A 27,986-nucleotide genomic window follows, 5' to 3' on the forward strand; every position below is an offset into this window, starting at 1 on the left:
AAATTGGAAGGGCATATATTTCTATATCATATTTTTAAATACTTTGAAAACTATAATTCAGTATAATTAATTTCCTTTTAAATCCTACATATTTTAATTCATGCACTTAATATTGTTTTGAGAAAAGTTTCATAGATTGTGAAAGGGTTCTATGCCTCCCCCCCAAAACATTAAGAACCCCTGTTCTTATACTTACTCTAGTGTATTTTCCACTAATTTAGATAAATATGATATTTTCAGTTAAAAATTAGCCTACAGTTGCAAATTTGCATTCTGAGCAAAACTTCTTCGTCTCATTTAATGCCATAATCTTCCTCAATCAAAAGGGAATATAACAGACAATTACTTACTTTTAGTTGTAGACAATGTCCAATCAGCTCATTGAACATGTGCTTTCTTTAAATTAAGGTTTTTCTCTTCAGGACTTCCCTGGTGGTGCAGTGGTTAAGAATCCGCCTGCCAATGCAGGGGACATGGGCTCGAGCCCTTGTCCGGCAAGATACCACATGCTGCGGAGCAACTAAGCTTGTGCGCCACAACTACTGAAGCCCTTGTGCCCTAGAGCCCGTGCTCCACAACAAGAGAAGCCACCACAATGAGAAGCCCGCACACCGCAACGAAGAGTAGCCCCCACTCGGTGCAACTAGAGAAAGCCCGAGTGCAGCAACGAAGACCCAACGCAGCCAGAAATAAATAAAAATTTTAAAAAAAAAGTTTTCTTCTTTGGTCCGAGGATCTTTGTCTCCCTAAACTGTTTTTTTTTATCCCTTTGAAATAAATGCTGGAGGACTTCCAACTTCAGCCTAGGATGGAGTTGGCCGTCAGGAATATCATCACTCCCACAGTCACAGGAAAAATCCAGATAATCTACAAAAAGATAACTTTTGTTTAACTACCAGAAACTGGGGTCACAGGCCAACCATCTAACTTAAAAATCTGACAAAAGTAAAGTACTTCCAAGAAGAGAAGGGACACAAACACTGACTCACTTTTGCGGGGGGAGATGGGTAAGAAGAATTTAGTTTATTTAAAAAAAAATAATTTGCTAAAAGCTGAGTATGGGCTAGTGTAAGGATAGAGAGCTTCTAGGAGTGAAGACATGAAGAGACTTTGCACCTACCTGCCACCTCGTCTCCTTGGGCCTCCACCAAGCACTCACGAGGAAGACTTGGAACAGGGCAGGAGGCTGGATGAAGTCTCCCTCAGTGGCACAGGCCTGGAAGAGAAGGCAACTGCTTGATGGGAAAGGCACCAAGTCTCCCCTGCATCCTTCTTCCCTAAGAGCAAAAGCTTGTGCCACTGCGGGAGGAACAGTGAACACTTCCCAGAGCACACGTGAAGACTGACTCTGCCTGGGGAAGTGGAGAAGGAAGAAAACTGTAGACTCCTGTGGGAGCGGGGGAAACTCCTGGACTCAGGCCATTAGAGATTTCCTAATGCTGTGGGGAGGGGGACAGGACCACTGAGAAAGCCACCCCCCAACTCCTGCCCAATCCAGGGGCATAGGGCTTGCCTAAGATGGAGGCTGAGCCAGAGCAGCAGAGAGTGCCATTTCTTCTCCCCACCAGGCTGGGCAGTGCCAAGTGAGAGACAACTGCAGTCTACCACAGGAGAAGGGGCAAGGCGTGGAGAGAGACTCGGAGACATAGACAGGGAAGGGTGAAGCTAAGGGTGAAACAGGAACACGATAGAAACAATACCCACCCTAAGCACAAAGTAACTCCAGAGAAATTTGAAGCTCGTTTTGAACCAAGGTCAACATAGTGACAAAAGGCCCAAACCCAGCTCAGCTACTGACTAGATTGAGTGAACCACCCCCATCCCCAACCCTGGCCTCCAACACATTCTGATGGCCTAGAAGAAGAGGTGTATCATTTCTATGCACAAATACTGTTTGTTTCAGTCTATACTCTTCTAAACTTTGTTTATGACAATGAATAAAATATGAGATGAACACAGGAAGAGCGAGGAAAAATAATCCATGGTAAAGAGGAAAGCAATCAATAGTATCAGACTAATATACAATAATATAACCCAGATACTGGAATTCAGACAGGGGAAGTTACAGAGATGAAGTATGTCTTTGATGGCTATAATGGTTAATTTTATGTGTTAATTTAACTGGGCTAAAGGATGCCCAGATAGCTGGTAGAACAATATTTCTGGGTGTATCAGTGAGGGTCTTTCCAGAAGAGAATACTGACTCAAGGTAGATGGAGTGAAGAAGATTGCCCCCATCCCTAACCAATGTGAGTGGGCATCATCTAATCCAATGACAATTGGAAGAGAACAAGAAAATGGAGGGAGAGTGAATTTGGTCTCTGCTTAAGCCAGGACACCTATATTTTCCTACCCCTAGATATCAGTGCTTCTGGTTCCCTGGCCTTTGGACTTGGACCAGGACTTACATATATATGTCTCCCAAAACACAATAATAAGATAATAAACAACCCAATTAAAAATGGGCAAATGTTAAACATTTCACCAAAGAAGATATACAGATGACAAATGAACATATAAAAAGATACTCAACATCTTCAGACATTAGGAAATGAAAGTTAAAATTTTAATGAGATAATACTATACATCTATTAGAATGCCTAAAAAAAACAAAAAACAAAAAAAAAAAACCCTGACAGTACCAAGTACTAAGAAGAATGTGGAGCAACTGAAACTTTCATACATTGCTGATGGAGTATGCAAAAATGGTGAAGACACTGTGAAAAACAGTTTGGAAATTTTTTATAATGTTAAAATAGACTTATCATATTACCCAGCATGATCACCACCCAAGAGAAATGAAAACTGATGTTCACACAAAAACCTGTATGTGAATGTATATAGAAGGTTTATTCACAACTGCCAAAAAACTGGAAATAACTCAAATGTCCTTCAATTGTGTAAACATGCTGGGATACATCCATCTAATGGAATACTACTCAGCAGTAGAAAGGAAAAAACTTCTGAGTGATACACAGTGTATGAATCTAAAATGTATTGGGTGGGCTAAATTGTTCATTCTGTTTTTTCTGTAAGATGGCTCTAGTAGCACTTAGTTGTCTTTAACTTCATTTGAAACAATTTTGTTAGATTGTATATGACAACTGTTATATCAGCATCTATTAAAAAAAAGACTTATCAAAATTGGTGAATTTTGGGGTAGCCATTTTATTATTGAAGATGGAAGAAAAAAAAGGAACATTTTCGGTGTATTATGTTTTATTATTTCAAGAAAGGTAAAAATGCAACCAAAATGCAAAAAAAGATTTGTGCAGTGTGTGGAGAAGGTGCTGTGACTGATCGAACGTGTCAAAAGTGGTTTGCGAAGTTTCCTCCTGGAGATTTCTTGCTGGACGATGCTCCATGGTTGGGTAGACCAGTGAAGTTGATAGTGATCAAATTGAAACAATAATTGAGAACAATCAACGTTATACCACGCGGGAGATAGATGACATACTCAAAATATCCAGATCAAGTGTTGAAAATCATTTGCACCATCTTGGTTGTATTCATCACTTTGATGTTTGGATTCCATGTTAAGTTAAGCGAAAAAAACCTTCCTGACCATACTTCCGCATGCGATTCTCTACTGAAACGTAATGAAAGGGTTCCATTTTCTTGCTGCGACCCCTCCCGTTGCGGAGCACAGGCTCCGGATGCGCAGGCCCAGCCATGGCCATGGCTCACGGGCCTCGCCGCTCCGCGGCATGTGGGATCCTCCCGGACCAGGGCACAAATCCGCGTCCCCTGCATCGGCAGGCGGACTCTCAACCACTACGCTACCAGGGAAGCCCCAGGGTTCCATTTTTAAAACAAATTGTGATGGGCGATGAAAAGTGGATACTGTACAACAGTGTGGAATGGAAGAGATCATGGGGCAAGTGAAATGAACCACCACCAACCACACCAAAGGCTGGTCTTCATCCAAAGAAGTTGATGTTGTATAGATGGTGGGATTGGAAGAGAGTCCTCTATTATGAGCTCCTTCCAGAAAACCAAATGATTAATTCCAACAAGTACTGCTCCCAATTAGACCAACTGAAAGCAGCACTCGCCGAAAAGCATCCAGAGTTGGTCAACAGAAAACGCATAATCTTCAATCAGAATAACGCAAGACTGCATGTTGCCTTGATGACCAGGCAAAAACTATTACAGCTTGGCTGGGAAGATTTGATTCATCTGCCGTATTCACCAGACATTGCAGCACCTTCAGATTTCCATTTATTTCAATCTTTACAAAATTCTCTTAATGGAAAAAATTTCAGTTCCCCAGAAGACTGTAAAAGGTACCACCTGGAACAGTTCTTTGCTCAAAAAGATAAAAAGTTTTGGGAAGATGGAATTATGAAGTTGCCTAAAAATGGCAGAAGGTAGTGGAACAAAAGGGTGAATACGTTGTTCAATAAAGTTCTTGGTGAAAATGAAAAACGTGTCTTTTATTTCTACTTAAAAAACCAAAGGGACTTTTGGTCCCACCCAATATTATGCTAAGAAAAAGAACCTAGACTAAAAAGGCTTATAGGACATTCTGGAAAAGACAAAACCTTAGGAACAGAAAACAGATTAAGAGCTGCTGGAGTTGGGGGTTGGGACAAGGATTGTCCACAAAGGGATATGAGATGGTGTTCTGGGTGATGGAATTGTTCCGTATCTTGATTGTGGTAATGGTCATATTACTGTCAAAACTCACCAAACTGCATATTAAATACGGTGAATTTTATTGTATATGAATTGTACTTAATAAATTGAATTTAAAAAATCTGGACAGAGTGTCATTTTCCACATTTGCTCCTGTCAGACTGTTCTGCACACCATGAAGAAAGGGGCTCCTTGAAGGTACAGAGTCCTTAAAGGGACATGCATATAATTTTGTATGCACTTAAATACATGACATCATATATTATCTTATTTTATCTTATTTATTATATTTAATTTTCCAATGAAAACATAGTTTCATTGTAGATATATAACATAGCTTTGCCATACCATTCCCACTTTCTTTATGATAATGCTGTTATCTTGGTAAAACATAGAATATCTGTTTAAGATTAGTTCAAAAACGTTTTCTCATCCATTATATGGTAACTAATTTGAAATGCTGATTTTTTTCCTCCAACAATCTCTCCAATTAGAATGTTGTAAGCTCATCACATCTTGATGATCTGTTAACAAAAAATGTATGACCTGAACTTGTTCAAAGTTTAAAAATTTTATGAGCATAGTACATGATTTTGGTCCCTTTGGTAGTTGTACTTTATGGGGAGTTATATTAGTACTTAATATATCAATTCTAAAAATAAAAGGGTTGTAAAGTCTGAAGATCTCGAAGTATGCAAAGAAGCATGTACCTTTTAAAATATTTCAACAACTTCTCTGAAGCCCACATAGTTAACATTGAGAATTAGTAAGACAGGACACGGACAGCCAGAACGCATTGCTATGAGTCAGTGTAGGTGGGAAATTGTTTGGCGTGTTAGAAAGAATTTATAATTTGGAGTCAGAAAGGCTGAGTGTGTAGGTGGCAAAGTCAAGGTCAGGATCTAGGGATTCAGAGGAGGGCTGACCATCAAAGTCAGAAGCTCCTCTGTGGAACTATCCCCTCCTACACCGCCTCACTCTAACTAAAGCTACCATGTTTGCACGTGGACAATGCACTAGGACCTTTACTTGCACTGAAACATTAATCTTCATGACAAACCTGTGTGCAGTTCTTCTTCTTCTCATTTTATAGAAAAAGAGACTGAGCTAGTGGCAAAGTCAGGAACTGAACTTACACCTTTCTGATTCCAGTGTCCCTACTCTATTCCACACTATCCTGCATCTTAGGAGGAACTGCCCAGCATTCAGTCTTTTTGGCCCTACTGCACATTTTCCAGATTTCTGAAGACTCTTTCCACATCTTTGAACAATTATACCACTCTTTCCACTGACCCTATCTCCTTTCTTTATGATTTGTGGCATGTTCTAGACATCAGAGAGGACCAGCACCCCCTCGCCCCCTGCACCAAGGCCCTGCCTGACAGTTTCCTACTCTTTGCTTTTTACTAAGGTCCACACGTTTTCTCTCCTGTAGCAGGTTCATTCCTTTCTACAAGATCATCTCTCTGATACGCATCACCATTTTCAGTTTTATAACATTTCTTGCTGGCCTGGAGCCAATGTCAGGGTCTTCTTTACAGTGAAAGCCCCATAGCACCATAATTATCCTTAATCAGGGGATGGGGAAAATTTTCCCCTAAAAATAACTCAATTAGATTATTATTATCAAGGTTTAAAAGGTGTATGCCCAGATCAGTTCTGATTTGTTTTAAAATGTTTTCTATGGACTCTCAAACAAAAGATAGGTGTTTGTTCTTTTTTTTCAGAAATGGGAACAGTATAACTGAAATCCAATGGACTGGTAATTAAGAGATCGGTTCTCTTAGGAAGTCCATTGTTGTAACAGCTATATGGCCTTCAGTAAATCAGATAATTGCTTTGAACTTTGGCTTCTTCATCTGAAAAATCAGGCACAGTTTTGACAAATAGTTTCTAAATAGGTCTTAAAGACAGAAGTCTCACTCTAAATTGTGCAAATATGCATGTGATAAAGTTTTACGAGCTAGAATGCCAGCTCATCTTGGAATGCTCTCTTAGTGTATTGGTGTTTTCTTTGTATTTACAGCCTTTGTTTGAACTGGTTTCTTGTTCAGTCATGATGGACAAAATGACCAAAGGATAATCAAACCCCAGCCCTCTTTTATAATATACACACCTCTATATAAAACACACATAAAACCCGTGACTACACACATCCACACACATATCACACACACCCTGACAGTTTTTTTTTTTTCTGGTAATGTAAGTGTCTGACTTTAGTTTTGATTGCCGAGGTATCCTCTTCCAAAATGGCAGGTTGGATAAACACATTGCCAGCACAAGGCTAGATAAAGAACCAGGCCATTTCCCCCAACTGAGGCACCTTTGTTTTAAAGATCTTTGGTTGAGTCTGATAACTGACTGTTTGGGCCATTTGTGCTTTTTTGTCTTCCCATGCTTTAAGTTCCTGCTTTTAAGACTGAAATTTACCAACAGAGGGTGAGTCTGCAAAACACTAGGCCCCCACCCTTGACCTCAGTAAAAACAGAACCCCAGCACCACTCTCTCTGTTTATGACCTCGTGGCCCAGGTGTGCTATGTAATTTCCAGGTCCTGTAAGTAATAAACCTTAATTTTTTCAAAGTTTCCTGATGGTTATTGCTGAAGGGTGTCTTGCATTCACAATAAGAGTCACAGGGCTGGTCTACAACACTGGTAATTGATGGGCTGAGGCGGGCACAGAACACACCCATACGTACATGCCTCAGACACACAAACACAGCATTGAGCATGGCAACTAAAAATTGTCACTCACCATCTGCGTCTACAAGGATGAACTCATTAGCCACTGCAGTTGCTGACCTTTAACACACCCTAAAAGGAGTTCAGGGAAGAGATCAAGAATGAGGCACTCTGTGCTCTGGGAAAAGCTGGCAGAACAGGCTTTCAGATAGATATTTTTCAGGAGAAGAATTTATGAGCCCAAGTTTTTGCATCTTCTCATAACTAGAAGAGCACTAGAGTCATTAATGGAGACATCTGCTTCTCGTGGCTAGAAGCAACATTCTACCGAGGTGTGTTCTTGACCGCACGTACCCCTTCACCAAGATCATATATATACTGACACTCCCTCCAGTACGTCTTCGGAGCAGTTCCTCGGAGCTATCCGAGAGTCTGTCTCCCAGGTTACAGTCCTCGTTTTGCCCCAAATAAAATTTAACTCACAGCTCTCATGTTGTGCATTGTTTTTCAATTGACAAACATTAAAGAACACCTAAGCTCCCCACCTCTAAATTATGTACCTATTTCCTTAGTTCTTTTGAGCTGCTATAACAAATTACCATAGATTGGGCAGCTTTTAAACAACATAAATTTATTTTTGCAGTTCTGGAGGCTGGAAGTCCGCTATCTGAGTGCCATCATGGTTGGGTTCTGATGAGAGCCCTCTGCTGGGCTGCAGACTGCTGGCTTCTTGCTAAGTCCTCATGTGGCAGAAAGAAGGCAAGGGAGTTCTCTGGGGTCCCTTTCATGAGGGCACTCATCCCATCATGAGGATTCTACTTTCATGACCTAATCACCTCTCAAAGGCCCCATCTCCTAATACCTTCACATTGGGGGTTAGGATTTCAACGTGTGAATTTGGGGGAAGGGGACACACACATTCAGCCCAAAACACTATTCATTCTTTCATTCATTCAACAAGATTTTATTGAGCATCTACTATATGCTGGCTGCTGTTCTACTTGTGTAATGAGAGCCATATGGGCCAGTGAGTTACCTAAGTATCCACAGGTATTTTCATGAAGATCCAGATTCTGATTGACAGAGAGTAATGCAGTTGGTTTTGCTCTTCTAGAATTAGAAGGAATCTTTCTGGATTTTTCTAATTCATTCTTTTCACTTTATAAGTCAGGAGACTGAGAAACAGAGTTGCAGAGTGAAGGTAAAAAGAGAAAGTGTTTCTTTATTAACCTAATTATAATTAACAACTAGACAAATTTCTCTCTCTCTCTCTTTTTTATTTTTTTGGCCATGCCACAGCAGAAACTGACACAGCAGTGTAACGCAACTATACTCCAATAAAAAAATTTTTTTAAAAAAGGGGAGCCTTCCTTATTCTGCACCTCTTGAATGGGGATGGACTTGACTTGCTTTGTAACAAATATAATTTGATGGAAGTGATAGTGTGATTAGATCCTAAAAGGCATTGTGATTTCTGCCTTGCTTTCTTACTTTGTGGGGAGCCAGCTGCCATGTCATGAGGACACTCACCCAGTCTCTGGAGACATTCACATGGTGAGGAACCGAGCCCTCTTGCTAACAGACAGTGAGGAACCGAGACCTCCTGACAGCAGCCATGTGAGTAAGTCATCTCAGAAGTAGATCTTCTGCCCCTTAAAGCCTTCAGATGATGATTGCATCTCCAGCTGCCATCTTGACAGCAACCTCATGAGAGACCCCAAGCTAGAACCCCTCCACTAAGTCACTCCTGAGATCTTGACCACACAAACCGAGGTAATACATGCTTATCCTTTGAAGCCACTAAGTCACACAGCAGTGGATAACTAATATACAGAGGACATGGGAATGAAAGACACAGTTCTTGACTTTAAGTCATACACAGAAAGAGGCAAACACACACATTGTGATAAGCACTATGATAAAAGTGAGGTTGGTGTTCTATGGGTACACAAAGAACAGGCACCAGCCTTGACTAGGGAGAAGGAGGTCGAGGAAGTGTTCTTAGAAATGACCTTTGAGCTAAATTTAGGCAGATGGATAGTGTGCCTATTATTAAAATATAGCTCCTCAGCTTAAAACCACCTTTCTATATTCTGCCTTGTGATGCTGGGGCTGGGATTTTGCAAACCTCAGCTGGGTTCCTACTAGGGTTTGCCATTAAGGGGCACTAGAGAAAGGCTTGAAGACTGAAAGAAGACAAGGGACCGTTCCTTCCTGTCTGCTCTCTGTTCCTGCCAGTGAAGACCAATAAATAGCCTTTCATCCCGGCAATGGCATCTAGTTTCTTTGGGCTCTTCAGGAACTACCCTTATTGCTCTCTCCTCTGACTTTCAACATCTATAAGGGAATGTCCCCTTCTTAGTTTCTTGCGCCCTACTTGACTGGGACCTTCTTTGTAGCTTATGGGTTTTGATAACCCCAACTCTTTCCTATGTTTCCCCAGCCCTGGAGTGGTGGCTGTTTCCTGCAGTTACTGTCTCATGTATCTCACTGTTCTTCCCCTCTGGCTTTTTGAATCCATCAATATCTGTTTAACTCATTCTCTAATAACTTCTCTCTGTTGAAATATCTAGTGTATGGTTTCTGTTTCCTTGAATGGGCCCTGACTGATACAGGTAGGGATTAACCAGGTGAAAGAGAGTGAAGCGTACCCCAGACAGAAGGAAAAGAAAGAACAAAGCCATGAAGGCAAGAATGAGCACAAGGTAATTTAGAACCTGGTCAGACATGTAGGGCAAGTGAGGAAAGGAACAGGATAGGAAGATAATGGGAGTGGATAGGGACTGTGACTTGTCCTTATATTTTTCTTTACAAAACATCAATGTTTGTTAATCTTTTAATGGACACTATAAATATAAAATCAGACTAGTAGGACATGACTTTTGGATTAGTAGAATTAGAACCTTGGAAAATCCTTCCCCCCAAAACCTACTGGCCAAAATTATCAAAAACAACTATTTCAGAACTCAGAAGTTAACCAAATGCATACAACAAATAAAGAAGCATTTATTTAAGAAAAAAACTACTGAATCTTGATAATAAGAGTGGAATCTCTGACATTTTAACTTAGGGATGCTCTCGTTTTACTCCCAGCTCCACGGAGCAGTAGCCATGAGGAATGGCAGCTGGAGGGGGCTGAGCTGATTTAGAGATCCACAGAAAAACCCTACCCTCAGGGATGATTTTGGAAACAGTAACAATCCAGAGACAACTGCTGAAACAGTCATGTGAGAGCAACATGGACCCTCCTCCCAGTGAAACAACCATAACTGGTGAAAATTATAAAACAAAGATTTAAAGTCTCTGAAAGTTATCCTAAGGGAAAACAGCAAATGAATAAACAATTTAAAAAGAAAATCTACTAAATCTTGGTTAGAACAGCAACAGTTTATGGCATTTGAGAAATGAAACGCTCCCTTCCTCCACCCATTCCCCCCCCAGTTCAGGATGACAGAAATTCCATTCTGGTGGGTACAACCAAGAACACAGGGCTTCCCCTTTCCCCAGTTTCCAGTAGAGGGTATATTCCCCAGAAAGGTCAAGCCACCAGCATGTCTCACCCCCTCCAGCTCCGTGTTGTAGAAGTTCTATTCCAGGCAAGAATGACTGAGAAATTGAGGACACTCTTCCTCCTCCTAGCCTCTACTTGTAGGGCACAAATTCTATTCCAGGTGTGGTAGAGTAATAATCCTGGGCCCAAATCACCCCCATCCAGCTTACGTGCTGGGAGAGACAAGCTGAGAGGATCTGTGTGCAGAGCTAGCATGTCGCTCTGAGAAAAGTGGGCCACTGTCCCTGCCTCAGTTCTGGAGCAATTGCAGAGGTTTTGGAAAGGCAGGACATAGAACAGAATGCTTCAAAGGTCTCCCTGAGAGAACTGACTTTATTTGGGAAGTTCAAGCCTAAGGCCACTCTCAAAAACCAGTGGAGATATTGGAGGTAGGCAATTAAGAGGAGGCTGGTAGTTACTTGAGAGCAGCAAGCTAAACCACAGACTGACTAGTTTGCCAGAGAGAACCCACAGAAAGAGGAAGCTAAGAGCCCTCTGGAGTTGGAACAAACCTCAACGACTCATCTCAAAGATTGCCCAGGCAAAGTGGCCCACATTTAATTGGATTGGTCAAAAATAATGGAGCAATCAGTCAGCAATTACTGGAACCTAACAGCTGGATGTTATACCAATAGATGCAGACAGCTTAACAGAGAGATCAGGATAAAAGATGGTCAAAGAGAGCCTTGATAAAACCACGGTCAACTCAGGGTGATTGTGTGCATGCCCAGGGTTACACCTTCTGAGGAGTAACACTAAAGCCTGCATACTCCAGGAGAAATAGACTTTACTAAAATAGTCAAGCAAAAAACTAAACAAATAAACAAGCAAACAACAACAACATCCAGCTCCAGATGGGGAGATCAGTGTATACAGTTACTACAACATATTATCTGAATTTTTCAGTTTTCAACAACACCAACAAAAAAGAGACACGCAAGGAAACAGTAAATTATGACCCCAAAACAGGAAAAAAAAATAAAAGCAAACAACAGAAATTGCCCTAGAGAGGACCAAGGTGTCAGATCTAGTAGGCAAAAACTTCAAAACAACAATTGTAAATACAGGCATACCTTGGAGATATTGTGGGTTTAGCTCCAGACCACTGCAATAAAGTGCGTATCACAATAAAGTGAGTCAAATGATTTTTTTGGTTTCCCAGGGCACATAAAGATTATGTTTACACTATACCAAAATCTATTAGGGGTGCAATAGCATTATGTCTAAAATATGTACATACTTTAGTTTAAAAATACTTTATTGTTAAAAAATGCTAACCATCAACTAAGTCTTCAGCGAGTCATAATCTTTCTGCTGGTGAGGGGACTTGCCTTGATAGATATTGACCGAGCAGGGTTGCTGAAGCTTGAAATGGCTGTTGCAACTTAAAATAAGACAACAGTAAAGTTTGTCACATTAATTGACTCTTCCTTTCATGTACGATTTCTCTGTACCATGCAATGCTGTTTGGTAGAATTTTACCAACAGTGGAACTTCTTTCAAAATTGGAGTCAATCCTCTCAAACTTTACTGCTGCTTTATCAACTAAGTTTATGTAATATTCTAAACCTTTTGCTGTTATCTCAACAATCTTCAAGCATCTTCACCAGAAGTGGATTCCATCGCAAGTAACCACTTTCTTTGCTGGCCCATAGGAAGCAACTCTTCATCTGTAGAAGTATTATCATGAGATTATAGCAATTCAGTCACATCTTCAGGCTCCACTTCTAAATCTAGTTCTCTTGCTATTTCCACCACATCTGCAGTTGCTTCCTCCACTGAAGTCTTGAACCCCTCAAAGTCATTCATTTGGGTTGGAATCAACTTCTTCCAAAATCCTGTTAATGTTGATATTTTGACCTTTTCCCATGAATCACCAATGTTCTTAATGGCATCTAGAATGGTGAACCTTTTCCAGAGATTTTTAATTTACTTTGCCCAGATCTGTCAGAGGAATCATTATCTATGGCAGCTATTGCCCTACAAAATGTATTTCTTAAATAATGAGACCTGAAAGGCAAAATTACTCCTTGATCCATGGGCTGCAGAATTGATGCTGTGTTAGCAGGCATGAAAACATTAATAATTTTGTTCAGCTGCATCAGAGCCCTTGGGTGACCAGGTGCATTGTCAGTGAGCAGTGATGTTTTGAAAGGAACCTTTTGTTTTCCTGGACAGTAGTTCTCAACAGTGTGCTTAAAATATTTAGTAAACCATGTTGTAAACAGATGAGCTATCATCCAGGCTTTGTTGTTCCATTTATAAAGCACAGGCAGAGTAGACTTAACATAATTCGTAAGGGCCTTAGGATTTTGGGAATGGTAAATGAGCATTGGCTTCAACTTAATGCCACCAGCTGCATTAGCCCCTAACAAGAGAGTCAGCCTGTTCTTTGAAGCTAGACATTGGCTTCTCCTCTCCAGCTACAGAAATCCTAGATGGCATTTTCTTCCACTATAAGGCTGTTACGTCTACGCTGAAAATCTTTTGTTTAGTATAGCAACCTTCATTGATTAACTAAGCTAGATCTTCTGGATAACTTGCTGCAGCTTCTACATCAGCACTTACTGCTTCATGTTGCACGTTTATGTTACGGAGATGGTTTCTTTATTTAAACCTCATGAACCAACCTCTGCTAGCTTCAAACTTTTTTTTCTGTAGCCGTCTCACCTCTTTTAGCCTTCATAGAATTGAAGAGAGTTAAGGCCTTTCTCTGGATTAGGCTTTGGCTTAAGGGAATGTTGTGGCTGGTTTGATCTTCTATCCAGACCACTAAAACTTATGCCATATCAGCAATAAGGCTGTTTCATTTTCTTATCATCTGTGTGTTCACTGGAGGAGCACTTTTGATCTCCTTCAAGAAGTTTTCCTTTGTATTCACAGCTTGGATAACTGTTTGGTGCAAGAGGCCTAGCTTTCGGCCTGTCTCAGCTTTTGACATGCCTTCCTCACTAAGTTTAATCATTTCCAGCTTTTGATTTAAAGTGAGAGACATGCAAATTTTCCTTTCACTTAGAAGCCATTGTAGGTTATTGACTAGCCTAATTTCAATATAGCTGTGTCTCAGGGAATAGGGAGGCTTGAGGAGAAAAAGAGAGAGAGCAGTATGGTGGAGCAGTCAAAACACACACATTTATCAATGGAGTTCACTGTGTTAAATGAGTATGGTTCTTGGTGACCCAAAATAATTAAAATAGTAACATCAAAGATCACTGATCACAAATCACCATAACAAATATAACAATATTGAAAAAGTTTGAAATGTTGCAGGAATTACCAAAATGTGACACAGAGACATGAAGTGAGCAAATGTTATTGGAAAAATTGTGCTGATAAACTTGCTTGATGCAGAGTTGCCACAGACCTTCAATTTGTAAAAAGCACAATATCTACAAAATGCAAAAAGTGAAGTGCAATAAATGGGGTATGCCGGTATATTCAAAGAACTGAAGGAAATTCTGCTTAAAGATGTTAAAGAAAGGTATTATGACAATATCTCATCAAAGAGATCATCAATAAAGAGAAATTATTAAAAAATAAAGAAACAAATAGCAAAATAGAAATTTTAGAGTTGAAAAATACAATAGTAGACTTGAAAAGAAAAGCTCAATAGTATATTTGAATTGGCAAATTACTATATTTGAAGATAAATTGATAGAGATAATAGAGGAATAGGGAGAAATATCATGAGAAAAATAGATAGATCCTCATAGACATGTGGCACAGTTTAAGCACATTGACATACACATCCTGGGAGAGCAACAGGAGAGGGGAGAGAGAGAAAAAGAGTAGAAAAAGTATTTGAAGAAATAATCATTGAAAATTTCTCAAATTTAATGAAAAACACTAATCTACCCATGCAAGAAGCTCAACCAACTCCAACTAGGATAGTATAGAGATCCACATCCAGACATATCAGTGAAAGTGCTGAAACACAAAGTGAAAATCTGTACATCAGAAAGATAAAAATGAAAAAAAAAAGGTGAAGACTTTTAATCACAGTTTCAATTTCAGTGCTTGTGATTGGTCTGTTCATATTTTCTATTTCTTCCTGGTTCAGTCTCAGAAGGTTGTGCATTTCTAAGAATTTTCCCATTTCTTCCAGATTGTCCATTTTATTAGCATATAGTTGCTTGTACTAATCTCTCATGATCCTTTGTATTTCTGCAGTGTCAGTTGCTACTTCGACTTTTTCATTTCTAATTCTATTGATTTGAGTCCTCTCCCTTTTCTTCTTGATAAGTCTGGCTAATGGTTAATCAAGTTTGTTTATCTTCTTAAAGAACCAGCTTTTAGTTTTATTGATCTTTGCTATCGTTCCCTTCATTTCTTTTTCATTTATTTCTGATCTGATCTTTATGATTTCTTTCCTTCTGCTAACTTTGGGGTTTTCTTGTTCCTCTTTCTGTAATTGCTTTAGGAGTAAGGTTAGGTTGTTTATTTGAGGTATTTCTTGTTTCTTTTCTTTTTTTTTTTTTTGCGGTGCGCGGGCCTCTCACTGTTGTGGCCTCTCGCATTGCGGAGCACAGGCTCTGGACGCGCAGGCTCAGCAGCCATAGCTCACGGGCCCAGCCGCTCTGCAGCATGTGGGATCTTCCCGGACCAGGACACGAACCCATGTCCCCTGCATCGGCAGGCAGACTTTCAACCACTGCGCCACCAGAGAGGCCCGTTTCTTAAGGTAGGATTGTATTGCTATACACTTCCCTTTTAGAACTGCTTTTGCTGCATCTCATAGGTTTTGGGCCATTGTATTTTCATTGTCATTTGTTTCTAGGTATTTTTTTATTTCCTCTTTTTCTTCAGTGACCTCTTAGTTATTAAGTAGTGTGCTGTTTAGCCTCCATATGTTTGTATTTTTTACAGATTTTTTTCCTGTAATTGATATCTAGTCTCATAGTGTTGTGGTTGGAAAAGATACTTGATATGATTTCAATTTTCTTAAATTTACCAAGGCTTGATTTGTGACCCAAGATATGATCTATCCTGGAGAATGTTCCATGAGCACTTGAGAAGAATGTGTTGTTTTTGGATGGAATGTCCTATAAATACCAATTAAGTCCATCTTGTTTAATGTATCATTTAAAGAATGAAATTAAAACACTCCCTAACACCATACACAAAAATAAACTCAAAATGGATTAAAAACCTAAATGTAAGGCCAGACACCATCAAACTCTTAGAGGAAAACATAGGCAGAACACTCTATAGCATAAATCACAGCAAGATCCTTTTTGACCCACTTCCTAGAGAAATGGAAATAAAAACAAAAATAAACAAATGGGACCTAATGAAACTTCAAAGCTTTTGCACAGCAAAGGAAACCATGAACAAGACCAAAAGACAACCCTCAGAATGGGATGAAATATTTGCAAATGAAGCAACTGACAAAGGATTAATCTCCAAAACATACAAGCAACTCATGCAGCTCAATATCAAAAGAACAAACAACCCAATCCAAAAATGGGTAGAAGACCTAAGTAGACATTTCTCCAAAGAAGATATATGGATTGCCAACAAACACATGAAAGAATGCTCAACATCATTAATCATTAGAGAAATGCAGATCAAAACTACAATGAGATATCATCTTACACCAGTCAGAATGGCCATCATAAAAAAATCTACAAACAATAAATGCTGGGTAGGGTGTGGAGAAAAGGGAACCCTCTTGCACTGTTGGTGGGAATGTAAATTGATACAGCCACTATGGAGAATAGTATGGAGCTTCCTTGAAAAACTACAAATAGAACTACCATATGACCCAGCAATCCCACTACGGGGCATATACCCTGAGAAAACCATAATTCAAAAAGAGTCATGTACCAAAATGTTCATTGCAGCTCTATTTACAATAGCCAGGACATGGAAGCAACCTAAGTGTCCATCAACAGATGAATGGATAAAGAAGATGTGGCACTTGTATATAATGGAATATTACTCAGCCATAAAAAGGGATGAAACTGAGTTATTTGTAGTGAGGTGGATGGACCTAGAGACCTTCATACAGAATGAAGTAAGTCAGAAAGAGAAGAACAAATACTGTATGCTATCACATGTATATGGAATCTAAAAAAAATAGAGGGCTTCCCTGGTGGCACAGTGGTTGGGAGTCCACCTGCCGATGCAGGGGACATGGGTTTGTGCCCTGGTCTGGGAAGATTCCACATGCCACGGAGCAGCTGGGCCCGTTAGCGATGGCCGCTGAGCCTGCACGTCCGGAACCTGTGCTCCACAATTGGAGAGGCCACAACAGTGAGAGGCCCGCGTACTGCAAAAAACAAAAACAAAAACAAAAAATAAAAATTAAAAATAAAAGAAAAAATAATGGTCAGAAGAACCTAGGGGCAAGACGGGAATAAAGATGCAGACCTACGAGAGAATGGACTTGAGAATACGGGGAGGGGGAAGGGTAAGCTGGGACAAAGTGAGAGAGTGGCTTGGACATATATACACTACCAAACTTAAAATAGATAGCTAGTTGGAGGCAGCCACATAGCACAGGGAGATCAGCTTGGTGCTTTGTGACCACCTAGAGGGGTGGGATAGGGAGGGTGGGAGGGAGGGAGATGCAAGAGGGAAGAGATATGGGAACATATGTATATGTATAACTGATTCACTTTGTTATAAAGCAGAGGCTGACACCCATTGTAAAGCAATTATACTCCAATAAAGATGTTAAAACAAAGAGAAATAAGTGAAGGAGATTAAGAGGTACAAACTTCCAGTTGCAAAATAGATGAGTCATGGGTATGAAATGTACAGTGTGGAGAATATAGTCAATAGCTATGTAATATATTTTTATGGTGACAATTTGTAACTAGACCTGTCATGGTGATCATTTTGATATGTATAGAAATATCGAATCATTGTGTTGTGCAACAGTAACTAACATAGTGTTTTAGGTCAATTATACTTCAAAAACAAAGTCATAGCAGAAGAGATCAGATTTGTGCTTACCAGAATCGGTGGGGGGGGGGGGGCGTGGAGAGTGAACTGGATGAAGGCAGTCAAAACGTACAAACTCCCAGTCAAAAAATAAATTAGTGCTAGGGATGTAATGTACAACATGATAAATATAATTAATACTGCTGTTCATTATATATGAAAGTTGTTAAGAGAGTAAATCCTAAGAGTTCTCATTACAGGAAAAATATATTTTTTTTACCTATCTTTAATTTTGTATCTATATGAGATGATGGATGTTCACTAAACTTTTTGTGGTAATCATTTCATGATGTATGTAAGTCAAATCATTATGCTGTTCACCTTATACTTAAACAATGCTATACATCAATTATATCAATAAAACTGGAAGGAAAAAAGAAAAAGAAAAATGACTAGTCATGTGCAAGGAAGCCACAGTAAGCAAGGAAGCAAGGAAGCAAGGAAGCCACAGTAAGATTAACAGTCAACTTCTCACTAGAAACAATGGATGTAACAGTCAACTTCTCACTAGAAACAATGGATCCAGAAGACAGTAGGATAAATATTTAAAGTGCTAAGAGGAAGAGAAAAAAAAACCCCAAAACTCATCAACCAAGACTTATCCAGCAAAACTATTTTTCACAAATCAAGGTTGAGAAACAAAAGACATTCCCAGATGAACAAAAATGGAGAGAATTCATTGCTAATAGACCTGCATTACAAGAAATAGTAAGGGGAATTCTTCAGGCTAAAAGTAGGTGACCCAGAGAATAATTTGAATTGATACACACACGTAAAAGGTGACTATAGAACTTAACTACCATGAATATTGAGAATCTACTGTATATGGTAATTGCTAGAACAACCATTAAATTTTTTTATATAGTCAAGATACCATTAAGAGAATTAAGAGTTACACTAGAAAATATTCATTTAATACAAACAAAGCAGTAAAGAAGGAACAGAGGAACAAAAAGACATGGGACACACTGAAAACAAAACAAAACAAAAAAGCAACTATCTCAATGATAACATTAAATGTGAGTGGATTAATCAGTCCAATCAAAAGACAGAGACTGCCAGATTGGTTAATAAGACAACATCCAACTATGTGCTGACAAAGTAGCTACACTACACTTAATGATTCAAACAGAATGAAAGTAAAATGATGGCAAAAGACATATCATTCATATAGCGGTGATAAGAAAGCTAGAGTTGCTATACCAATACCAGACAAAATAGACATTAAAACAAATAATGTTAATGGAGATAAATATGAACATTTTCTAATGATAAAAGGGTCAATCCATCATGCATATATAGCAATTAGAAAAATATATGCATCTAATAATAGAGCTCCAAAATACATGGAACAATAACTGACAGAATTAAAGGGAGAAATAGACAATTCAACAATAATGGAGACTTCAATATCCCACTTTAACAATGGTTAGAACAACTAGGCAGAAGACTGGCAAGGAAATATAAGACTTCAATATTATAAACCAACTAGACCTCACAGATATCTATAGAATGTTTCATCCAACAAAGGAAATTACACATACTTATCAAGTGCATGGGTAATATTTTCTAGGAAAGAACATGTACTATGCCATAAAACAAGCATATCTATCTATCTATCTATCTATCTATTTATCTATCTATCTGTCTATCATCTATCTAACGTCATACAGGTGGCCATGGGTTTACATTTGCAGATATGGAGGGCTGAGTGTACAAGACTTGAGCATCTGTGGATTTTGGTGTTCGTGGGAAGTGGGGGATGAGGGGGTGCTGAAACCAATACTGATACTGAGGGACAACTGTACTTAGTGGTTTAAGATTGAAAGCTTCCCCTAAGATAAAGAAAAAGGAAAAGATGCATGCTTTCAACACTGTTATTCAACATCGTACTAGAGGTTCTAGGCAGGGCAATTAGGCAAGGAAAAATAAGAGACATTCAGATTGGAAAGGAAGAAGTAAAACGATCTCTGTTTGCAGGTGATATGACACTCCATATAGAAAATCCTAAGCAATTCACTAAAAACTATTAGAAAAAATAAATGAGTTCAGCAAAGTTACAGAGTATAAGATCAATATGCCCAAACCAATAGTATTTCTATAAATTATCAATGAAAAATTTGAAAATGAAATTAACAAAACAATTCTATATACAGTAGCATCAAAAAAAATACTTAGGAATCAATTTAATAAAATAAGTGAAATTCTTATATTCTGAAAACTACAAAACATTGTTGCAAGTAATTATATAACTCCTAAAAAAAAAAAAATGGAAAGACATCCTATGTTCATGGATCCGAGGACTTAATATTGTTAGAATGACAGTTCTTTCCAAACTGATCTGCAGATTCAACACAATTGCTATCAAATAGCTTTTTTGCAGAAATTAATAAGCTGATCCTACAATTCGTATGAAAATGCAAGGGACCCAGAATAGCCAAAACAATTTTGAATAAGAATAACTTTAGATAATCCATACTTCCCAGTTTGAATTGTTCTGAAAAGTAACAGTAATCAAGCCTGTGTGGTACTGGTATAAGAGTAAACTCATAGATCAATGGAATGAATTCAAAGTTCAGAAATTAAACCCTTACAAATATAATCAATTGCTTTTTGGCAAGAGTGCTGAGACAATTCAGTGGGGAAAGAGTAGTTTGAATAGTTTATTTGACAAATGATGCTGGGACAACTGGATATCCACTTGCAAAACAATGAGGTTGGAACACTTCCTCACACCATATACAAAGATTAACTCAAAATGGATTATAGACCTACATGTTACAACAAATCTACAAAACTCTTAAAAAGAAAATATATAATTGAAAAGAATCTGAAAAGAAATGCATATGTATGAATCATTTTTCTGTATACCTGAAACAAACACTACATTGTAAATCAACTATAGTTCAATAATAAAAAAAGAAAATATATGATTAAATTTTTGTGACCTTAGGTTAGACAAAGCCTTCTTAGATTTGACCAAAAGTACAAGTAACAAAGAAAAAAAAAGATACATTCATTGAAATTAAAATGTTTTGTGTTTCAAATGACACCATTTAAAAATGAAAAGACAATCTACAGAATGGGAGAAAACATTTGCAAATAATATAGACAATCAGGGGCTTGTACATAGAATAGATAAAGAACTTTTACAATTCAATAATAAAAAGACAAGTGACCTAATTAAAAAATAGACAATAGATATGAATAAATATTTCTCCAAAGAAGATGCATAAAAAACCAATCAGCGCATGAAAAGATGTTCAACAGCATTAGTCATGAGGGAAATGCAAATCAAAATGACCACTTCAGATACACTAGAATGGCTATAATGAAAAAGATAGATAATACCAAGGGTTCGTGAAGATGTGGAGAAATTGGGATCCTCATCCACTGCTAGTGAAACTATAAAGTGGTGCATTTCCTGACAGTTCCTCCAAATGTTAAACACAGAGTTACCATATACCCAGAAATTCCACTCCTGGTATGAAAATGAAAGAAAAATGAAAACATATGTCCACACAAAAACTTTTACATAAATGTTTACAGCAGCATTATTTCATAAGAGCCCCAAAGGGGAAACAACTTCAATGTCCATAAACTGATGAATGGATAAATAAAATGTGGTCTATCCAGACAGTGGTATATTGTCCAGAAATAAAAATGAATGAAGTACTGATTCATGCTACCACATAGAAAAAACCTCCAAAACCTATGCTAAGCAAAAAAAAAAAACCAGACATAAAAGACCATATATTGAATGATTACATTTATATGAAATGTCCAGAAAAGACCAAGTGACTGAAAGCACATTAATGGTCGCCTGAAGCTGGAGGTGGGAATAAGAAGGGACTGAATATGGAGACAAGGGATCTTTGGGGGATGATAAAAATGTTCTAAAATTGACCTTAGGTAATGGTTTCATAATTAGGTAAATTTATTAAAAGTCAGTGAATGGGTTTTATGGTATGGATATTATAGCTTAGTAAAGCTGTTAAAACAAAACTAAATACTGTTATGTGGGATATATGTTCAAACACTGGAATGCATCACATACTAGAAACATATTGAGGGAAAATCAGTGCACTCTGTTTGGGGTTGAAGGGTACTAAACATGAAACATAGAATGAAAACCATTCTTGGTTTTGTTTATACCTGAACAACCCCAAAATCCATTAAATACAATTACTTGTAGTCTTTCTAAAGTTAGAGTTTAAGCCAGTCCACCATGAGGTTGGTGCAGAGAAGGGGTTCACATAAATGCTGATGGTAGGAGCCAAGGGCGCAGACTCCACATTTTGGCACTGCTTTGTTATTTTCTCATAGTGTTATGTGAATATTTTATGTGGAAAGCTGTATGTGACAGTAGCATTTGGAAATGGGGAGATTCTCAAATTCATCTCAAAGGTCTCCTTCCTATACATTCCCTTTAACAACACTTTTTTTTTTGGTTAGACACATGCTTTTTTATTTGCTTGCAGATTCTCATTGAAGTTTGTGCAGGTGGAGCAGCAGATGCTGTGATGCTTGGTAAATGCCTTTTTGTTGTTATTGTTAAAATTTTAATTTTATGAGAGTATAATTGATTTACAATGTGTTAGTTTCAAGTGCACAATAAAGTGATTCAGTTATAAATATACATTTATTCATTTTTTAAGATTCTTTTCTCTTATAGGTTATCACAGAATATTGAGTAGAGTTCCCTGCGCTATACAGTATGTCCTTGTTAGTTATCTATCTTGTACACAGCAGTGTGTGCATGTTCATCCCTTGCTCCTGATTTATCCCTCCCCACCACGTTTCCTTTTTGGTAACCAGAAGTTTGTTTTTGATATCTGTAAGTCTGTTTCTGTTTTGTAAATAAGTTCATTTGTATCATTTTAAAAATTATATTCCACATATGAGTAATATCATATGATATTTGTCTTTCTCTGTCTGACTTACTTCACTTAGTATGATAATCTCTAAGTCCATCCATATTGCTGCAAATGGCATTATTTCATTCTTTTTTTTTTTTTTTCTTGTGGTACACGGCCTCTCACTGCTGTGGCCTCTCCCGTTGCGGAGCACAGGCTCCGGACGCGCAGGCTCAGCGGCCATGGCTCACGCGCAGCCGCTCCGGGGCATGTGGGATCTTCCCGGACTGCGGCACGAACCCGTGTCCCCTGCATCGGCAGGCGGACTCTCAAACACTGCGCCACCAGGGAAGCCCTATTTCATTCATTTTTATGGCTGAGTGATATTACATTGTATATATGTACCATATCTTCTTTAATCCATTCCTCTGTCAATGGACATTTAGGTTGTTTCCATGTCTTGACTATTGTAAATAATGCTTCAATGTTCATTGTTCATTGCAGCACTGTTTAGAATAGTCAAGACATGCAAGCAACTTTTAACAACAGTTTAAATAAAAATGCCTAGAAATTTGTTAGTGATACCAAAGGACATGTCAGCTGGTAGGTCACTATGACCTCTGATGGCCTAACGTGGGTCCTGAGTATCAGGTATTTCCATATAAGTGGCAAGGATCCAGCGGACAATGAGGGTTGCCATCAACAGAGCTGCTTTCAAGTAATTAAATCTCCACCTTCTTCTGTGGAGTTCCTCCTCTTTTTGAGGATCATTCTCTTCTGCTAATACCCATCACCACTCTTTTTGATTTGCCATCTATCAATCTTTCCCTTACATTGTAAAAGATTTTAGTATCGAGTTCATGACCCTCTTTCCCACCCCAAATCCTGCTCTCATTCTGTGTTTTTAATAGTCACATGGGTGACACCTCTGACATCTAAATCCTCATAGTTTCTTGTCTTTTCAATCCAGTGATCTTCCTCTTTACACCACCGTAATAACAGCTCGTCATTAGCCATAATTTCTCTGCCACTTCACTACTCCCGTTAGTGAGGACATCCTCCTTTTCTTCCTGTAGCCTCCGCACTTTTTCACTTTTACTAATCTAATAAGTTATTCGATTGCTTAGACTGGGGGTCATAGGCAATTTTTTCTGTCAAGGGTCAGATAGTAAAAATTTCAGTCTTTTGGGTCATATGATCTCTGTCACAATTACTCAAATGTGTTGTTTCAGGGAAAAAGCAGCCCTAGACAATATGTAAGCAAATGGGAATGGCTGTCTTCCAAGAAACACTTTATTTACAAAAATAGGTCACAGATCAGATTTGGTCCATGGCCATGGTTTATATTCCTCTCCTCTGAGCTTAGACTCAGGCCTAGACATGGACTTATACAAGAATAAGCAAAAAAAAAAAAAAAAGAAAGAAAGAATAAGCAAATTATTTTACTTTTCTGAGTCTCCCTTTCTCCATCTGTGTATTGGGGATGATGCTTTCTAACTCTCCAAGTTTATGAAAATTAAATGAGACGATGTACCACCAGCATCGTGTAATCGATAGCACACAGTACTCAGGAAATCCATGCTTTTTAAAAGGGGTACTAATAAAGTCTTTTTTGTAGGCTGAGTTCTGAATGAGTTGAGGAATTAGAAAAAAGCAGATGGAGAACAATGCCTCACCCCCAAATTCACTGTCACTTATAACAATGCTGTAATTGGAGATGGTGTCTTATATCTGTAGGCAAGCGGCCTTTCTAATACTGAACTCCAGAATCAGAGAAGCTTACCTACACCGTCCAGGCGGCACTAGACCAAGTCAGGCTTTCTCGAACAGGAAGAGGAGACTGGCTACCTTCTTATAAAAAATCATTAAGGTCCGTCCAAATGGATGGAAATATCAGGAGTGGGTTCTTAATGTTCTGCCTAGAGCAAATGTTCGTTGCCTTCCCCCACTGTTCCCAGACTGGAGGTTTATGTTCATGAGGTCAAGGCAACCTCTCCCACAAGGGTGTTGGCAGCACACTCACACTTCCTCATAGTTTCCTGAGTGTGTGCCAGGGGAAGTTCTCTGAGTTTAGCTCAAACTTCTCTGTGAATGTATTCCAAAAGCAGACTAGAATAGATTTCAACCTCCCAGGGCCTATGCATGTGGCTAAAAAAAGACCCTGCTAAGGGATTAAGATTCCTTGGCCATCTTTTCTTTTATCTTAAAAAATCTTTATGCCAATGTTGCATTTCCCAAGGGGTATGCTGCAGTTTAAATTGACAAAGTTGTCTAAGTTATTTACCAATTAAATGGCTTTAATCACCCCCCCCCACACACACCAAATCATTGAGTAAAATTAACACTATTGGAAAATGTACTCTTGGAGTACCTAAGTACCCTCTTTCCCGCAAATGTGGCCTCATACTACCCACGCCTTTGGGCAATAATTTTTAATTTGAGAAGTAAAAGCCAAGACTGTTATGTCAACCGAAAATCAGCTTTCCTTCACTACATTTATCTCTTCTCAAATGAGTCTCCAGGATGCGGAGCCATACCCTGAAACCATCATGCCCATTCCTGTGGGCTGCATGCCTTCACAAGTCAAGGAAGCTCTAGCCTCAGCTCAGTTGCTAACACGGTGACCTCAGGCCACTTTTGTAGCCCTTCTCCATATCCCAGGCTCTTTGTTACACTGGCGTGGTAGTATTTGTCCTGACTAGCTCAGCAAGTCTTATGAAAACAAAATGAGTTAATTATGTATTTTAGGGGTGCAAAGCATGTGTCTGTTTACTATGCTATTATCTATGGGGCTGTGGTAATTATGCTGTGGCTCAGAGCACACATTTATCATCAAAGATTTAGGAAGCCAAGTATTTTCACTTAGTTCTACACAAGAGAGAAGGCTTTTAGGGTTTAGTTTAAGGATACTGGACCCGCTGTTATCATTGTCACAATACAGTAGTACAAGGCAGTAGAGAGAAACATGCCTTATAAGGTGTGGGGAAGGACTGCCGGGATCTATATCTCTTTTCTTTCAATACATTCCTTTAGAAATTATCTACTGTATCTCTGTGCCAATCTTAAGCATGCTGTGATCACAGCCCTGATATCCATACAGTTATATGGATACGTGCCTGGACAGATTGGTACAGATGCAAACAAACAAATGTTATATGTACATACATATATCATATATGTGAAATATACATATCTATATACATATCTCTACCTAGGTATCTGTATCTCTATCTCTATAGCTATCTCCATGCCGAGCAATGCAAATTGAGCATGGCTGATATAATATGGTGGTAACAGGCCACCTGGTAGATGGCTGCATTGTGACTACTTTACCACTGTTAGTGACAATGATTCCCCACGTCCATAGAATTTGCTCTTTTGGATTCTCTCCTATCCTGTTACAGATGCAGGGTGCAGTGAGATTTAGACTTATGGCTCCTCCTCTTATGGCCTAAGATTGATTTTATTCATTCATTGATTCATTCATGCCACGGCTGCGCCCCGCCCCGTCGTATGAGGGATCTTAGTATCCTGACCAGAGATCCAACATGCGCCTCCTGCAGTGGAAGCGCGGAGTAGTCGTAACCACTGGACCATCAGGGAAGTCCCCTGAGATTTAATTTAAATCATCATTGTTGGAGTGCTTAATGGATGCAGTTGTTTAGACCAAGGGAAAGTGTTTACAAAGAACACACTACAGGGCTTCCCTGGTGGCGCAGTGGTTGAGAGTCCGCCTGCCGATGCAGAGGACACGGGTTCGTGCCCCAATCCGGGAAGATCCCACATGCCGCGGAGCGGCTGGGCCCGTGAGCCATGGCCGCTGAGCCTGCGTGTCCGGAGCCTGTGCTCCGCAACGGGAGAGGCCACAACAGTGAGAGGCCCGCGTACTGCAAAAAAAAAAAAAAAAAAAAAAAAAGACCACACTCCAAATGTTGAGAAGAACCAGCCAAATCAAATCTCAGTCATTCAAGAACCGTGGACGAGGACTTCTGTTTTCCTTCTTTCCAGTTTTTCTGATACTTCTGCTACTGTGGAAGTGACTAATTCCACATGACAGCGAAACGAGGGCATAAGCAAAGGAAATTCACTACGTAAATAAGTAAATAAACAACTACGTAAGACCTCAACCAAAGGTGACCGTGCGCTGGGATTAGATATGTCCGTTCTCTAAAACGAACTCCCTCCTGGCTTCTTTCTCTGGCTCTGTGGAGTGAGCAGGGGCAGTTCATCGTTGGGGAGGGCTGTGATTCTACCTGGCACACTCTGGCCACAAATGGCATTTCAGCTTTTCATCAGTGAAGCTTATAGGGAGACTCCAGTCCCGCAGTAAATGCAAAGACTGCTTTATCCAAAGAAACTCTGGCTGGCTGTAATTCCTGTGAGAAAATATGAGAATATGATGGAGGAGATATTCATCCATAGGTACCGTACTGACAGACAGGAGGGAGAACCATAGACCAGTCAGTGCTTTTTAAATGGCACACTGCAACCCTTTAGGGGATAGTAAAATTATCTTATTTGGGCATGAAAAATACTTTAAAAATGGAATAGAGTAGTATAGAGTAAAATAGAATAACCAGAAAATATCACAGTACATTGCATGCAGTAAGGATAAGGATTGTTTTGTGAAACTTTGGTGTGTGTGTGTGTGTGTGTGTGTGTCTGTGTGCCCTGAAACGAGATTTGATATGATGTTCTTACTGTGGGTCCCAGGAGAAAGAAGTTTGGGAAACACTGCTGTAATTTAACTCTTTGGCACATACTTTTGGTATTCTGGGTTTGCAAAACAAAAACTAAAATTCTGGCCACTCAACAATGACCTTCTCTAAAGAATACACTCTTGCCCTTTATGGCAATGTGTCTCAACTACTTTAGCATGAGGTGATTAAAAACCTGAGGTGGAAACAAGCTGCCTAAGAAAACAAAGGGGAGATTTAGAAGGAAGCCCCCAGAAGCATGTAAGACCAGGGAGAGTGGATACCAGATAATGCATATGTGTGTGCATGCGTGCATGCGTGCGTATGTGTGTGTGTGTGTGTGTGTGTATCTGAGAGAGATTTAGAGACCAGAATTCATCAGAAGGCAACAGAAAAAAAGTGTTTCTTAGGGTAAACAGTCACTAAAACCTTACTACACCTGCTGAGCCCTCCATGAGAGAAAAGGCTCAGAGCCCTGATGTGACTCCAAACGAAAGAGTTCATCTGAGAGTCAGGAACCAGGAGTTCTTTCCTGCCTCACCCAGTTCAGCTCTCTGCTTTGGGGAGGACAGTTGCTTCTGATTTCTAATAGAACATATGATGGAATTTCCC

General features: G+C 39.2%; 1 protein-coding gene across 1 annotated transcript in view; it reads left to right on the forward strand.

Moving 5' to 3' along the window:
• Positions 1 to 1,099: 1,099 nt before the first annotated feature.
• NXPE2 (neurexophilin and PC-esterase domain family member 2) overlaps positions 1,100 to 27,986 on the forward strand; it is a gene marked incomplete at both ends in the record, with an annotated part of 57,136 nt that continues 30,249 nt past the window's right edge. The window contains 1 exon segment of the mRNA XM_079929602.1: positions 1,100 to 1,228. Coding sequence (XP_079785728.1) covers positions 1,100 to 1,228 — 129 coding nt within the window.

Source organism: Stenella coeruleoalba, assembly GCF_951394435.1.
Source record: "Stenella coeruleoalba genome assembly, chromosome: 8".
Lineage (NCBI taxonomy): Eukaryota > Metazoa > Chordata > Mammalia > Artiodactyla > Delphinidae > Stenella > Stenella coeruleoalba.